Source organism: Panthera onca, chromosome D1 (assembly GCF_046562875.1).
Source record: "Panthera onca isolate mPanOnc1 chromosome D1, mPanOnc1 haplotype 2, whole genome shotgun sequence".
Taxonomy (NCBI): Eukaryota; Metazoa; Chordata; class Mammalia; order Carnivora; family Felidae; genus Panthera; species Panthera onca.
The window spans coordinates 10,979,523-10,996,809 of NC_138348.1; the positions used below are offsets into that span (position 1 = coordinate 10,979,523).

At 39.5% G+C, this 17,287-nt stretch overlaps 1 protein-coding gene across 5 annotated transcripts in view; it reads right to left on the reverse strand.

Moving 5' to 3' along the window:
- Positions 1–310: 310 nt before the first annotated feature.
- LOC132661815 (oocyte-secreted protein 2-like) overlaps positions 311–17,287 on the reverse strand; it is a 40,347-nt gene continuing 23,370 nt past the window's right edge. The window contains exons 1-4 of one of the 5 annotated variants that reach the window (XM_060606768.3): positions 8,450–8,513; positions 4,010–4,188; positions 2,990–3,093; positions 311–1,160 (exon numbers count right to left, since the gene is read on the reverse strand). In XM_060606768.3, coding sequence (XP_060462751.1) covers positions 962–1,160; positions 2,990–3,093; positions 4,010–4,188; positions 8,450–8,513 — 546 coding nt within the window. In that variant the 3' untranslated portion in view covers positions 311–961. Of the gene's footprint in view, positions 1,161–2,989; positions 3,094–3,557; positions 3,685–4,009; positions 4,189–8,449; positions 8,514–17,287 lie in introns of those variants that run through there. The other 4 variants (XR_009602410.2, XR_009602409.1, XR_009602408.2 and 1 more) reach the window with 4 other exon arrangements.

A 17,287-nucleotide genomic window follows, 5' to 3' on the forward strand; every position in this document is an offset into this window, starting at 1 on the left:
CCTAGAATATGAATCTAATTTCCTTCTGCAATAATTACTCAAATATGATATACATAGAATTATTTTTAGGAATTGACTTTACTAGTTAGGAATTATTTTTAGGAACTGACTCTACTAATTAGTAAAGCCCACACAAGTTAAAGTATCTTCACACAAAGGGACTTTGTCTTTCCTGAGAATATGTTAAATTTTAGACTCTGCACAAATTTACTCTCTGGCACATTTAGATACCTATCTCTATTCTTTATTTTTACTAAAAAAAATATTAAAAATTTTTTAATGTTTATTTACTTTTGAGAGAGAGCATGCACACACCAGTGGGGGAGGGTCAGAGAGAGGGGGACAGAGGATCCGAAGCAGGCTCCACTCCATCAATAGCAGAGAGCCTGATGTAGGACTGGAACTCACAGACTGGGAGATCATGACCTGAGCTGAAGTCAGATTCTTAACCAATGGAGCTACCCAGGCGCCCCTACTAAAAAAAAAAAAATATTTAGAACATATTTCTCGAAGGTTCATATCAATTGGATCAAATTACTGTCATTGAAGACATATTGTTCTACCATATAGAATAGAAAATAAAATTTTTGTGAGACAGAGACACAGAGAGAGAGCAAGCGAGGGAGCATGCATGGGGTGGGGCAGAGGGAGGGGCAGAGAGAATCTTAAGCAGGCTACACACCCAATGAGGAGCCCAATACAGGGCTCAGCCTCATGACTGTGACATAATGATCTGAGCCGAAAACAAGAGTCATATGCTTAGACAATTGAGCCACCCAGGTGGCCCTAAAAAATAAAATTCAAATGGCTAGTATAAATTACCTATTAACATTAAGTTAATCAGCTATATCCCTAATGAATAAAAAAATGAAAAATATACTTTCACTGAATCAGGACCTTTACTGAATTAGGGATGTTTAGGGGTAAGATATCTAAGAAAAGATTTATACTAACTTTTTTTTTAATACAAAAAAACAGTTTTTCGAACAAAATTCATGATGCCAACTCCAAGTCTCCATTTCTCCTTAAGGAGGGAACCCGTCTGACTTGAACTTAGTAATCCTAGCTCTTCAGGTGTTGTCTCAAAGTCAGCAATAAAGGGACTGGGGTCCAATTTTATTTCATTATCTGCAGAAACTGGTGTGAGCCATACTGATTTCCTAAAAAACAAAACAAAACAAAAAAACAGAAGCAGATATTATTGGCATACTTGGTACCAGGTCATTCTGAGTCTACAGGTGGGGACAAAGTTATTTTTTTACCACTGTTTAACACAGTGGCCATTTCAGTATAATGATTTAGGGGTGTGGCACAGGCCTAGACCTTCTGCATAACTGATGATTTGTAATGCTTCAGTAAAGTACCAAAGTGCCCAGTGGAATGGATTTAGAAGTGGATTCCTAAGAACAGTAAGTAAAAGCTGTCAAAAGCTTAATCTGACCCCATGCAGTGGTAGTAAAGGATGTGTGTGTGTGTGTGTGTGTGTGTGTGTGTGTGTGTGTGCAGCAGTAACATTTATGCACCAGTAACCTAATCATATATCTGTTGGCCTTGTTTTCATTTTTTTTCTAAGGAAGATAAGCTGCAAACAACGTCAAAATTACTATCGAAGTAGAAATGCTGTAGTCATCATAATTAATCTGGTGGCCTACGGAGAGGCAATAGCTCCAGGGCATTATTTCAGAGTGTTTTATATTACTGGAAGCATCGGCTAATATATAGGAATGAAAATGTGTGTGTGTGTGTGTGTGTCTGTGTGTGTCTGTGTGTCTGTGTGTCTGTGTGTCTGTGTGTCTACAGAATCCAGTGTTAGTGTCAGCTACTCCCCAGAGTATTGCTAAATTCCTCAGCCGTCGATTTGCCTTATGAAAGTAAGTTAAAAGAAGATCAAAGTATTTAACAATAAGAATGTACGTAATGTACACTTAAAAATGGTTACAAATTTTCTATGCTAATTTGGATGTAAATTTTAAAAAATAAAATAAAATAAATGGTTACAAATTTTATCTTATGTATATTTTACCACAATAAAAAATACCAATTCTCGGGCACCTGGGTGGCAGTCGGTTAAGCACCAGACTTCAGCTCAGGTCATGATCTCATTGTTCGTGGGTTCGAACCCTGCATTGGACTCTGTGCTGACAACTCAGAGCCTGGATCTTGTTTCGGATTCTGTGTCTCCTTCTATCTCTGCCCCTCCCTGACTTGCACTCTGTCTGTCTCTCAAAAACAAACAAAAAATGAAACATCAAAAAATTAAAAAAAAAATTCCCCCCCAACAAAAAGGATTCTGATAACGTTATAAGATACTATACACTTGCTCTGAGCTCTACCTTCTTTTTTTATGTCAACTATTTCCATATATCAAACAAGGATGAAATCTTTTCCAATATTTGTAACTCGTAAAACTCAATGTGAATATTACAATGACATGGTAAAGTGTTTCAGTATTCACCATTCCACTTGGTCTCAAAGTTTATGTGGGGTCCCTTTGGGATTCAGCATCTCAGTTCCACAAAACTGCAAGCAAAGTGCATCTAATGATTAGGCTGATAAACCTTTCCTTTCATGCATTTCCATGAGTTAGTATTAAAATGAAGGACTAGTTTTCTCTTTTTAGTCATTCACTGTATTCACATGGAATTAAACCATGAGATGTATTAGGGAATTATAAAGGAGAAGACATTAAAAAACAGCATCAGGTTTGATTCTTCCACTTATTAAGGCGACTGGGTATCTAATGATTCTGCTTTGCAGTTCAGTTACCGTAAAATAACCTAGTTACACTAGATTGCATATGTTTTGATTCTAAAATAAATATTACATTAAAAAATAAAAATACTCCATATTATTATAAATGTCAATTTCATGTTTGTTTGGAAATACGCTTACGGGTGAGTCAAATCTAAAGTCTATGCTTTGCAGAAGCATCTGATTAGGTAAAGGTAAGATGGATGCTTTCCAAAGGAGTCTGGTCTATTGGACTGACCTAGAAGCAGAACATTCCAAAGGGATTTTCTGGCTCTCACAATGCACAATCCTAGGGTTAAAGAACATCTCTGTTTGAAAAAGGAGGGTATCCTCCGAAACAACCTAGAGGAGCACAATATTTAAGCAGAAGGTACTTCTCGTAACAGGGGAGGCATACATACGTTTGTATTCTAGTTTAAGATTTATGCCTAGGGGCGCCTGGGTGGCTCAGTCGGTTGAGCGTCAGACTTCAGCTCAGGCGTCTCAGGTCATGATCTCACAGCTCGTGGGTTCGAGCCCCGCGTTGGGCTCTGTGCTGATGGCTCAGAGCCTGGAGCCTGCTTCGGATTCTGTGTCTCCTTCTCTCTCTGCCCCTCCCCCAACATGTGCTCTGTCTCTCTCTGTAGTGAAAATACTTCTTCAGTGAAAATACTGCCTCAGGGCAGTTCAAATGATCCAATGAATAGGATAAACCTTCCCAGGATTTGTTACTTTCCCCTTTGGAGCATCGAATGAAACTTAAAACTGTCTGCTAAGCTTTGGTGAAATACAAGAGGAGCTGAAGGACAATTTAAAGTCGGTTTCCTAACCAGTCAGGAAACCTGTGCTCTTGGGTCCTGTGCACATGGATGGCCCAATGTTCAGTGAATGATAAGGAAGGGACCATGTTGTCATCTGCCCATAAATAACGATAACTAGAAGCAAAATGTAATCCTTAAAACAAACAAACAAAAAAAGACAATAATTTTAGAGCCAGGTATAAAGATCTAAAAAACTACTTCAAAGTTATTTTTAGGGGCACCTGGGTAGTTTGGTTGGTTAAGCATCCCACTTCGGTTTAGGTCACGACCTCACGGTTCATAGGTTCGAGCTCCACATTGGGCTCTGTGATGACAGCTCAGAGCCTGGAGCCTGCTACAGATTCTGTGTCTCCCTCTCTCATTGCCCCTCCCCTGCCTGCACTTTATCTCTCAAAAATAAATAAATGTTAAAAAAAAATTTTTTAAGAAGTTATTTTTATAAATAGTACTGTACTCACCTTTGTACTGATCCCACGGTCATGTACAGGGTATATAAAACCATATGCAGAGGTCTGAATCTGAGTCACAGGGCAACCTGATCCCAGGTGCAATTCATCAGCAAATATATACAGGTCGCTGTTGTGCCCACATGGGCTAACCAAGATCATCACCCAGTCCATTGAACAACTTACTGTCACTACAGAAAGAATCATATAAGAAAGTGTCAGATGTATATTTACATCCAGGAAGAGCCCAAAGAATATTCAGCTCTGCCCTTCGTGGTAAATAAAAGGTATTTCTTTCTCCAGCAAAGGTAATCAAGGCTTACAGAATAACATATAAAGGGTTTTCACATTACTGGTTTTTCCAAAATATCTGCATATTATCCTCAAATAACTAGGCTTCATTTATCTCACAGGGAAGAAGATCAACACATAAGAAAATCATAATCTTCTAGTCCCCTGCCTCCTCTAAAAGAGATTATATTCTAAAGAGGGTGATGTATCTGGGACCACACAGAAGGTACAGAAGTAAATTGCAATGCATTCGAATAGGAGAGATGTATTCCCAGTAATGCTCTTTGGAGAGGGAGAAGGGGAAAGGGTGGGAGAGTAGAATCCTGATCTGGAACAGTCCCTACCAAAGACAGAGCTACAGAGGAAAGACTCTGAAGAGAGAAAATCCGCTGCCTGGGATGGCAGTTCTGTGAAGGTTTCCATGTAAAACCTATTCTTATCCTTTACATTGAAATCTTCAGTCAGTCAGGAATAATCACTATTTCTAATGGACTCATTTATCCCGTGGAAGAGGTAAAGACGGACAGTAACCAGAGCTTCTCAGAGCGGTGATCAGAGTTGAACTGCATGGATCCTACTAATGTTCAGAAAGAAAACACAGATTTATTGGCTTTAAAGAGTCATGATTAGTGGTAGGGGGAAAAACTAATGAAACCGGTTACAAAACTTCCAAAGTGGAGAACAAAAGAGAATGGAGAAAAACAAATTGAAACAATTTAGAAGAAGGCAAAAAAGCCTTAGGGGAAGAGACAAAACATCAAAGCAAACAAACAAAAAAAAAAGGACAAAAATTAAGCCATAGGGGGATCCTGGGTGGCTCAGTCGGTTAAGTGTCTAACTCTTGCTTTTGACTCAGGTCATGATCTCACAGTTGTGAGTTAGAGCCCTACATTGGGCTCTGCACTGACAGTGCGCAGCCTGCTTGGGATTCTCTGTCTCCCTTTCTCTCTGCCCCTCCCATGTGCTCTTTCACTCTCTCTAAATAAAGAAAATAAACTAAAAAAAAAAAAAAAAAAAAAAAAAAAAAAAAAAAAAAAAGCAATAAGATGATTGCAATAAATGAACTGCAAGTATATGTCAACAATAATAATAAATGTAAATGAACAAAATACTTCAGGCCAAATGACCAACAGCCAAATGAAGAAATTATAATGTATTTATATAATCAACTTCTAGGTAACATGGCAAATATAATTATAAAGTATCAATCTGAAAATAGTTATGAGAAAGAAGCAAGTCACAACACAAACCTTATATATCTAACGATACAAAGTTGAAATGACAGATAACCATTTTTTATAAAAGATTTTTTTCCAAACAGAGACGATTCTTCGGTAGCCAGTACCTGCCCCACACTTAAGGCATGAGACTCATAACCCAGAACATGACCCCACATCTCATCTGATCCAGCCTCCTCATGTTTTGCAAAAGTGGAAGTAACTGGGTTTAAATCTTATCTTCCTATTTCGACGCTAATATAAGTTGCTCTAACACAACCTGTCATCCAAGCTAGGATAAGTACTTTGAACTTGGATTTCATTTCGTAATTATCTTTATATTCACAGCTGCACAGAACCCAGGGAATGTTGAATATACATAGTTTGAATTGTAGTGCTTGTTGATAGTACCACCTGCACCCGGAACTGCCAGATGAGCAGAAATTACAGAACCTCCCCCTTACTATTTAACAAAGGGAAGGGGTGGGAGACAGTGAAAGTCTGACTGGCCATCCAACCTATAGGAAGGTAACCTTCTTACAGCTGGCTGGATAGGGCTTGAATTCTATAGCTACCCAATTATTAGATTTTGAAAAAACTGGTTAAAACTGCAATGCAATTTATTCACGAGTCAGTGAAGGCCACCGAATGGGAAGATTCACAGTCAGGATAAACAGAAGTTCTGGCAGTTTGACGGAGTGTACTCAGAGCCTCAGTCCAGTTAGTGGACTGGGCTGGACTGGTTCAAGTGAATGTGCACACAAGGTGGCAATTCTAGCCAGTAACTGGAAAGTTAAGCTACAGTGGTTTGGGATGACATGTAAGACAAATTTCCCATATTCCCGAGGTCTCCTGGGAGCTGTAGGTGTTCTAAACAGAGCCACAACCAAAGCACTTACATGCTTTGGAGCCTAACAGAACCTGGAAGTAAATAAAGTAGTGACCTCTTATTCCAGAAATAAGTAGTTCAGTCACTGCTGAAGTCCGATCAATGCCTCCTGTCCCCCACCAGCATCTCTCTAAAGGCAGAAGAAAAATAAAAAAAATTGGGGCACCTGGGTGGCTCAGTCGGTTAAGTGTCCAACTTCAGCTCAGGTCTGATCTCACAGATCATGGGTTCAAGCCCCGCATTGGGCTCTGTGCTGACAGCTCAGAGCCTGGAGCCTGCTTCGGATTCTGTGACTCCCTCTCTCTCTCTCTCTCTGTCCCTCCCCTGCTCATGCTCTGTCTCCCTCTGTCTCTCAAAAAATAAATAAACGTTAAAGAAAAAAATGTTTAAATAAAGTAAAGCAACAATAGGAGTATGCTCACTAATACTCAGGTGTGATAAGTGGCTATTGTCTCCTGCAGCAAGGACATAAAGTGATGAGTAAATTGATAAGGGCCTTATCGAAAGCCTTGCTTAAAGGCTGCCTTTGGAAGGCATATGTGAGCAGATCTGTGGTCAGGAAAATTGTTAGGAAGATTTTCTTTCCTAAAGCAATTAGGATCACCTGTCATGGGTGTTTTCCATTATTTATGCCGATCTCAATAATATACCACACGCCACATATGATAATGGCAGTCTGCACATCATCTAAAAATTAAATTACCTGTGCCGTGAAGCACAAAGCATACACCTGATTGACTTTGACCCTGTACTCTTCACAGATGTGCTGAGTAAACTGCCCCTCTGTGGTAGCTGTAGAAATATTAAGAGCTGGAGGATGATCTTCCCACAGCAAAAGCTCATTAAATTACCTCCCAGATGACTCTTGCATCAATTTAGGAATTACAACAGGTAGTCGTTGGAAGAAATAGTCAAACAAACGACTTTAAAAATGACTATCTGCCATCAATATTTATTACTTCTCACTTCATACTTCTCACAAATAAGTCTACCATGACTCTGAGCAAGCCAGTCCTGTGTCAAGAGGCTAATTGTCTATTTATTATCTTCTTTCCTAAAGCACTGGTGCTTTCCCATTCCCCTTCCCATTACATTCCCATTACAAAGTAATAATAGAAAGTCGGATCACACAATGAAGAGAATGGCTAGAGGTTCAAACCTTGATGAGGAAAGCTCCCCCAAACAGTAATAGGGAGCAGTAGACCTTGGAATACATTCAGGATATTCTTAAACACTTTGGAGGACCTAAGTCTTCCCAGGGTGAAAAAATATTCATATGCAATGAGCAAGAGATTCCAACACTTCGTAAGCCAGTAAGTTCTGGCTCTTTACAGATAAACCATCAAGGAAGTAAGAAAATTCAGGGAGATGGTTTGTGGGGAAAGTGGCATTGGAGAAAGCAGGTGTTCTACATTAGTGACTGTCACCTCCAAATCGCTGCATGGGTTGGAAATATTATCCTACGGTCACCTAGATAAGAGTATCAGAAGGATCCTTCCTAGAGGAAAAAAGATTGCGACAGTTTAAAGATGGATTCAACAGGATAAGGGGATATGAACATACAGGGAGTCCAGGCTTCTGTTGCCACTTATTTTTCTCATACTAATCTTAGTCTGACATTATGAAGTCGTGCCTCTAGTATCTGAGAAATCTGAGGGAAAGCCCGAGGAACACATGTAGCTGCCACACAAATTGGCTGAAGTAGCTAGAATCTTCCTTGCACCTGAGCATCATAGATCCCAGCCAGGCCTCAATGCCCTGCTTCCTCACCCCAGATGACCCCAACGCCCTGTGCTCCCCACTCCAGGTGCCCCCAATGCCATGTGCCCCTCTATCCTAGATGGCCCCAATGCCCTGCATCCCCTTACCCCAGAGGGCCCTGACATCCTGAGTCCCCCACTCCAGATGGCCTCAGGATATTGACTCAAGTCTCCTCGGCCCGAAAGCATTTCCCTTCCAGCTGCTTGTAAGATCTGAACTCTTTGGGAGGAGAGTTCCTGCATGGAAAGCGACCATAACTCCTCCAAGAAAGTGTTCTTTAGAACTGGCCTCTACCATAGATGCTCTCAGTGCAAGGCCAAATCAAGGCGGCAAGAAGCGACCAGACTCCTAAAGCCATAGAGACCTTCATCTGGACAGACCCCCAGCCAAGACTTCTCAGGAAACAGGAAGTGGTGCGGCCTTACGTGATTTTATGCGGCATCCCACACTCAGCTGTCTTCATTTTCCTACTGATTTAGATAGGGCACGCAGCACCCTCTCAATGTCAACCACCTAAAAGCTGCAACTCTCCAGATTTCCCAAACACTGACTCTCCGAAAGGCATATCACACAAAAAGTGCTATTTGATAACAGACGGTGTCTGCATGAGGCCTGTTGAGACCATCTGGGAGGCTAGCATGGCACATGACATTTCCAGTACATGCTAAATAGTAGGCAATTATTGGCACCAGCTGATTTTTGGGTGTCCAGCTAATATGTGGAACAGCCTAAGTCATATACGTTTGAAATCAAAAGATGATTATTTCTTCTTTTCTCTGACTTTGGCTGGAAGAATCAGCAGCAGGGATAATAAAGTGACTTGCCCAGAAACAAACATCCCCAGGAGGAGACAGGGACCTATAGAAAGCCATCTTTCATGGCATCAAGGAAATCTAAAAATCCGTCTTTATTGATATGTCCATAAATTAATGTTTTAGTTAGTTTAGCCAGGTCAAGCCTTAAAAGTATTTACTTATAACACAGGAGAATAATGCTTTTTTCATGCTGAGATTTCTTAGAAAAGAAACATTTATATTCATGTATTTTGTCCCCTTGTGCCATATATATAATTTTATGTATAATAAGTATATATATTCATTCCAGTACTCAGAAGTTCCAGCTAAGCATTTTTAAAATAATTTTTCCATCCTGTTTTTGTTTTGTTTTTTTAGAGTTTATTTATTTAGAGAGAGAGAGAGAGAACGAGGGAGGGGCAGAGAGAGAGGGAGAGAGAGAATCCCAAGCAGGCACCACACAGTCAGCACAAGCCTGATGTGGGGCTTGAACTCCCAAACGATGAGATCACAACCTGAGCTGAAGTCAGATGTTTAACCGACTGAGCCACCCATGCACCCCAAAGTTCCAGCTAAGCATTTTTTTTAATGTTTATTTATTTTTGAGACAGAGAGAGACAGAGCACGAACGGGGGAGGGTCAGAGAGAGAGGGAGACACAGAATCTGAAACAGGCTCCAGGCTCTGAGCTGTCAGCACAGAGCCCAACGCGGGGCTCGAACTCACGGACCGTGAGATCATGACCTGAGCCGAAGTCGGAGGCTTAACCGACTGAGCCACCCATGCACCCCAAAGTTCCAGCTGAGCATTTTTTTAATGTTTATTTATTTTTGAGACAGAGAGAGACGGAGCATGAACAGGGGAGGGTCAGAGAGAGAGGGAGACAGAATCGGAAGCAGGCTCCAGGCTCTGAGCCATCAGCACAGAGCCCGACACGGGGTTCGAACCCATGAGCTGTGAGATCATGACCTGAGCCGAAGTCAGATGCTTAACCGACTAAGCCACCCAGGCACCCCATATGTTTATCTTTTAAATCATTCCAGTAGAAGCATCTAGTATTGTTCTAGAAGGCATCAGAGTCTACTGCTTAAGAGCTTCTACTGCTTAAGAGAGTTTCTCTGCTCTCAATTTACACAAGTTTGGGAAAATTAGTTAAACAAGCTAAGGCTCAGATTCATACTCTGTAAAAAGGAGGTAATAATACTATTTCCCTTGTAAGTTTATTGTGACTATTAAAAGGGATAACAAATGTAAGCAGTCTAGCCAAAGCTAATAGCATACAAAAAAAAATATATATATATATATATGTGTATATATATATATATATATATATATATATATATATATAAACAAGGTACATAGTGTACAAAAGTACATATATTTTCCTCAAACCTGAGTGCAGTGAATTCAGGTTTTATATACTTTTCCAAGGAAGCCTTCCAGGCCAGGAAAGAGGCAGATGATATATTCAAAGTACTAAGTGAAAAAACTGTAGGTGTTCAGCATTTGTGACTCTCAAAGGACTTCTTAAATTCTTATCCTCAATTATTATTTTTAAAGATGCTGGATTCAATACCACAGTGTTTCAATACTATATATTTCTGAATCTGTTTCATAAACGATATTTTTCTAAGCATATGCATTCATACATGGGGCAACAGTTTGGGAATCTTTTTTTTTTTAAGACTTTAGGATTGCTTATGAAATGTGAGAATTTTCATCTGTGCACACTTAGAAAAACTTGCTTGTCATATATGCTACCCCAATAGCTTTTTACTTGTAAACGTGAGATGACTTCTAAGTCCTCTAATTGTCTCTTTAGACTTTCTGTCTCTTGAAAGCATCTGCTAACATTTTACTAAAGAAGTATTCATTGAAACCTCAAAAAACAAGAATTATTTATTTAATCTTCACTTTCAAATATACTGGCCTAAAATGGAAGTTTTCCATTTAGATAGTCAGGATTCATTATGCAGAGAAAATGTGTACTTCAGGTTTTCTAGAAAAATTCAGACTCCAAGTATTTCATCAAAATGATAGTAGGAACTATCTAAAAATTTCAGAAATGTTAAATCCAAATTACGTGTTTTATACTGCATCCAGAAACTGAATGTCATCTTTTGTCAGCATATGAGATTGTTGCCAAATTATGAGCAATTTTGTTTTAAAGAAGATCTGAAGGTCGATGATTCTGAAAAACTAAACTCACGAATAAATTAGAGCCCCAGATTTGCTATAAATTTATATCTTCTTCATTTGCCAATTACATGTTCCATTTACTATTTTCAACTAAACTTGCCCATCTTGGATTTCATGGTAGCCTGGGACCGAACACTTATAAATTCTCAAAGGTCTAACACCAGAATAGACAAGAAAAAACAAAGACAAAAAAATCAGTGTCTGGTTAGCAAATAGTTCCAACTAATTATCTTTTTAAAAAGAAAACATCAGGTAGTTGATAATCAAATAACAAATTTATTTATTCAAATAAATTTTAAAACCACCTAGAACCAAAGCCTATTTTATTGATTCCGTTTTGACTCAAATAGGGGAAATCAGTCTTCTGATTTCCAGACTGTAATCAGCAGGCAAATCTCTTATCTCCCAAACCAGGACTCTCTTGACTGCACAAGACGATTCACCAATACTCATTTTTCATTTGATTTTCTTAGCATCCATAAATGTAATAGCTGGATTTAATGCATGAATACATCAAGTTAATGTTTGAGACTTAATTTGTACTCAGCAAATGTGATTTCTCTTACTCAGGAAGGCACTTTGTTTTTAAAAGTTGTGTAAGGAATTACAAATCAAACCCACAGCATGCAATCTCCAAATAACCTAAAAACAACACTTTAATAATCTAACACATTTCTAGCAGTGGTATCTAAGAAATGATCTATGGTCAGGGGAACATGAATACGCACAAAAACAGCACCCCATAGTGGGTAGCCTGTGCAGAAGACCAAGAAAAACGGGCAGAAGGGACGAAATATGCTTTGTAAGGAACTATAAAAACACCCAGAGCCAGAATTGTTGCTCCATTCAGGATCTGGACGGCCTATAAGAAGGAAAAAAGAAAAAAAAAACACATAATGGTCATGTACTAGTGTCCATGGAGAAGAGACCATTTGAATTTTCTTCAGAAAGGAGATATCAGTGCTGGAAATGATGACAATGTCAAGCTTAACTGAGACAGTGCATGTGTGTGGGGGAAGGCGGGGCGGGGGGGGGGGTGGCGGGTAGACAGAGAGAGAGGGAGGAAATGAGAGAATCCCAAGCAGGCTCCACACTCAACGCAGAGCCCCACGAGTGGCTAAATCTCATGGATCATGATCTGAGTCGAAATCAAGAGTCAGATGCTTAACAGACTGAGCCACCCAGGCATCCCAATAATGTGTGTCTTAATGAAAATATATTTCAGTTTTTGTCAGTATGGGCAGTAGGAATGCAAGATAGGATTTTTTCCTCTTTACTTACTGTATTTGAGGTTCTAGAAACCTCCAGACTTATTGAGGGTGATCATCTAATGTACAGGCCAATTTGAGGTTTCCCAGTTGTCCTCTGTATTGTCTTCTTATGGCTATATATTGCTATTTGCTTTATTCTGAGTACAATAAAGACTGATGCATTGGTTTTATTATCTCTCTTTAATCTTCTATCATACACTAAAATCTTACCCTCAGCTTTCTTTTTCAGTTTAAATTCTATTATTTTTTCCTTTTTAAAAAGTAAGGCAAACTTGGGGTGCCTAGTGGCTCAGTCAGTTGAGCGTCCAACTTCGGCTCAGGTCACGGTTTCACGGTTTGTGGGTTGGAGCCCCGCGTCGGGGTCTCTGCTCTCAGCAGAGAGCCCACTTCAGTTCCTCTGCCCCCCTCTCTCTGTCCCTCCCCTGCTCACGCACTCTCACTCTCAAAAATAGATAAACATTTAAAAAAAATAAGGCAAACTTTACAGACAATAAATTCCACTCTTTTTATATTACAGTTCTGTAAGTCTTGATAAATGTATACAGTCAGGTCACCACCACAACAATCAAGACATTGAACATTTCCATTACCCCAAAATGTTCTCATATACCTCTTTGCAGTCAGCTGATCTCCGAGACCCAGCCTCAGGCGACCACATATCTGTTTTCAGTCCCTATAATATTGTCCTCTCCAAAATGTCATTTAGGGGCACTTGGGTGGCTCAGTCGGTTGAGTGTCCAATTTCAGCTCAGGTCATGATCTTGTGGGTTTGTGGGTTTGAGCCCTGTACCAGGCTTTGTGCTGACAGCTCAGAGTCTGGACCCTGCTCCAGATTCTGTGTCTCCCTCTCTCTCTGCCCCTCCTCCACTCATGCTCTGTCCCTCTCTCAAATAAATAAACATTAAAAAAATTTTTTTAATCATTTAAATGGACTCATACAGTACACAGCCTTTGTGCCTGCTATATTTCTTTTAGCCTAACGCTTTTGAGATTCATTCGAGTTGTTAGTGGTAAGGGTACTTTGTTCCTCATTATAGCTGAGTAGTATTTCATTGTGTGGCTGTCCCACTAGTTGTTTAATTATTTATGAATTGATAGAGATTGAGGCTGTTTCCAGTTTGGGGCTATTATAAACAAAGCTACTATAAATATTTGTGTATATGTCCTTGTATAGACATATATAATAATTTTTCTTGGATAAATACTCAGAATTGGAATTTCTGGGTTGTATGGAAAATCTATGTTTCATTTTTTAAGAGGTTGCAAATCTCTTTTCCAAAACGATTGTGTCATTTTGAAATCTCACCAGAAATTTAGATTTTTAATTGCTCACCCATACTTGGTGTTATGGGTCATTTTAATTTTTGCTCTCCTAGTAGGTGTGGCTCTCATTGTCCTTTAAATGTGCATTTTGCTAGTAATTAGTGACATTGCACAACTTTTTGTGTGCTTCCTTGCCATCTCTCTGTTCAAACATTTTGCTCATTCTTACTGAGTTTTCTTTTTATTGAGTTACCCCTCCTGAATCTTCTTTTTTATGAAGATTTCTTTTTAGAAGAGTCACAGCTAGCTGTCTTAATATGTTTCACAATATTCATTCAGAATATGTCTGATTATTTCCTCATAATTAGACTCAAGTTAAACCTTTTTGCAAGAGTGAATCATAGGTGATGTTGTCTCCTTGTAGTGAAGATCTCATAAAGTTAGGAACATTTACAGATCTTTCTCATTGCTCATTTTTCTAATTTCTTTTTCTGCATTGTGTTGTAGATTTCTTTATGTATCAGGGAGATTATGCTTTTATCTGTGACGTAAGATGACAATATTTGCCTCCCAGGCAGTCATTTGTCTTTTGACTTCATTTGTGGTATTGTTGCCATTGAAATTTGTTTAAATTTTTTTTTTTTTCAAATTGTATTTGGCTGCATTTTACTTACTGCTTCTGGAACAGGAGTCGTAATTAGAACAGATTCCCTCTACACTGTTCACAAAATAATTAACACAGCCGGCTAAGTCCACAGTGGGCTTTTCACAAGGACCAGGGGAAAGTCAGTCCAGGGCCAAGGAATCATTTGCCTTTGTCATTTGTAGTTCACTGCCATTTGTGTTTTTGTATGCAGTGCGATCCCCAAGACACCTAACTGACTCACATTAACTCTCAGATAAGTAGCTAGTAACACTAAAACATTTCAGGTTTGTCCCATTAACACTTGCAGATGGAGAGAAGGGGGAGGGGAAAGGAGAGGAAGGAAGGGGAGTGGAGGGGAGGGAAGAAAGAAAGAAAAGGAAAGAAGAGAAAGAAGAGGAAGGAAGGGAGGAAGGAAAAAGAAAGAAAAGAAAAAAGAAGAAATCTCTCTAGCTATGCTGTCCACTGGCCCCACATACAGGCCTGGCTTCTGTCTAAGGGAAACAAGACACCTCGGTCTTACCCTCAGTCAGCTCTGGACCAGCTCAGCCAACCTCGTCTTTCAGAGCCTCTGAAAGGAACACTTCTATTCATATCAAGAAACCCCTGTACATGTCTACAGCTTTTCCTTCTTGCTGCTTTGGGCTTAGAGTTCCATTTCTATTTGCCAGGCTTTTTCTTTCACATGAAGAATTATTTCTCTTGTAAAATTTACAGGATAAGGGATGACTCACAGCAGAGGGTCCCCAATATTCACACAGTTCTCTTAATTGCTCAGTAATTTTTTTTTACAGTATCTGTAGGTCAAAAGAAATACTAATGGCTTCATGTATGAAGTGATTACATCAAAAATAATTTAGTATATATTTATGCCCTAACAACTTCATAGCCATTTGAAAACATTAGAACACATGCATTGAAAGAAAAATTAATGTGCTTACTTTATTGATTAAGTAACCACAATTACTTACTAACAGAATGTGTATGCCTGTTTGACAATACATAGCTTCTCAAATTTTGGAATCAGATTGGACATCAACATTCTATTTTTTGTTCCACCTTTCTTTTCCCACAGTGACTGCTTCTGCTTTTTACAGCAACCACAACACCACCAGCCCCACAACGATACGGCCGCACTGAAAGGAACATAGTGCCATCAGATGTCAGAACTATGGGTTACCTTGAACGAGCCATTTGTACAGCACCTGCCAGCTTTCAAGCATCATTGTGTCCCTGGAAATTTTAAAGTATTCTCTGGTAGCCCTGGAACTTCTCTGCAGTGCCTCTGGGCTCCCAGGACACTGTATAAGAACCATGGAGTTAAGGCCAAGTTTTGCACATCTGTAGAAAAGTCTGACATGTTAATGGCCCTTTTAATGGCACAGTAAATTCTCACAAATAGGCTTCTTGTTAAATTACAGATGAGGGGCGCCTGGGTGGCTCAGTCAGTTAAGCGTCCAACACTTGATTTTGGCTCAGGTCACGATTTCACAGTTTGGGAGATTGAGCCCCACATCAGGTTCCGTGCTGACAAGTCTGCTTAGGATTTTCTCTCTGCCTCTCCCCTGCTCTCTCTCTCAAAATAAATAAACTCAAAAAAATGAATAAAGATAACCACATGTGGTATACTTTGTTTTATGTTTTTTCTTGTTGATCTATTCATTCAATTCTTCAGTAGATATCTATTGAGCACCTAATAGGACAGGTGCGTGTCTCCGAGAAATGAAAGCTGATTTGCACACAAAAACCTAGATAGAATTGTTCCTAGCAGCTTTATTCACAATGACAACATACAGAAAAATACACAGATGGCAGAATGCCACAACAGCCCATATGTCCTTCATTGAGTGAGCAAACAAACAATGGTAACCTAGACCATGGAATATCATTGGGCAATAGAAAGAAACATTATTGGGGCGCCTGGGTGGCTCAGTTAAGCATCCGACTCTTGATTTTGGCTCAGGTCATGATCTCGTGGTTCGTGAGTTCAAGCCCGCATCAGGCTCTCTGCCGTTGGCACAGAGCCTGCTTGAAATTCCCTCTCCCTCTCTTTCTGTCAGTCCCCTTCTCTCTGTCTCTTTCAAAAATAAATACATTTTTTTTTAAAAAATTTAAGAGATCTATTCACCTTCAGTGGTGATGGATCCTTAGAAAACAGACAATATCATTACTCCCTTCAAGAAGATAAATGGACACATCTTTCAGGGAAATTTTAACAGTAAATATTAATTACCTTTAAAGTGTTTGTACTTTATCACAGGGGCACCTGGGTGACACAGTTGGTTAAGCATCTGAATCTCGATCTCAGCTCAGGTCAGGGTCTCACGATTTGTGAGTTCCAGCCCCACATCAGGCTCTGCACTGATGGTGCAGAGCCTGCTTGGGATTCTGTCTCTCCTTCTCTCTGCCCCTCCCCCTGCTTGTGCTCTCTCTCTCAAAAAAAAAAAAAAAAAAAAAAAAAGAATAAAGTTTTACACATAGAGCATATATATATTCACTATACTTATATATTATATCTGTACATGGTGCATACATATATATATATATATAGTAGGTATATATTTACCTACAGTACACACACACACACACACACACATAGCTTTTCACAGGCCATAGGAATTTTGAAAATCTTCTGATTAAACAGACTCTGCAGGAGATACATATGGCTCACCCATGAGCGTCCATCAGTGCTAGTCTACCACTGTGTCCCTCTGGAAATATGTCAAACCTGGTTTTACCAAAGGTTAGACTGTCTGGCCTCTAAGGAGAACAGTAAATCAAGATACTGGGACCCTGTCAAGGTTGATTTCTTACAAACAGAGAAGTAGTCAAGGTTAGACCTCCTGGCCTTGTTGACTTCTCCTTCCCATGTTGATAAAATCCAGCCCAGTCCTACAGCTATTGGGGCAGCCCCTATTAGCACACAGGTAGAAAGAAAAGAAAAAAGAAAAGAAAAGAAAAGA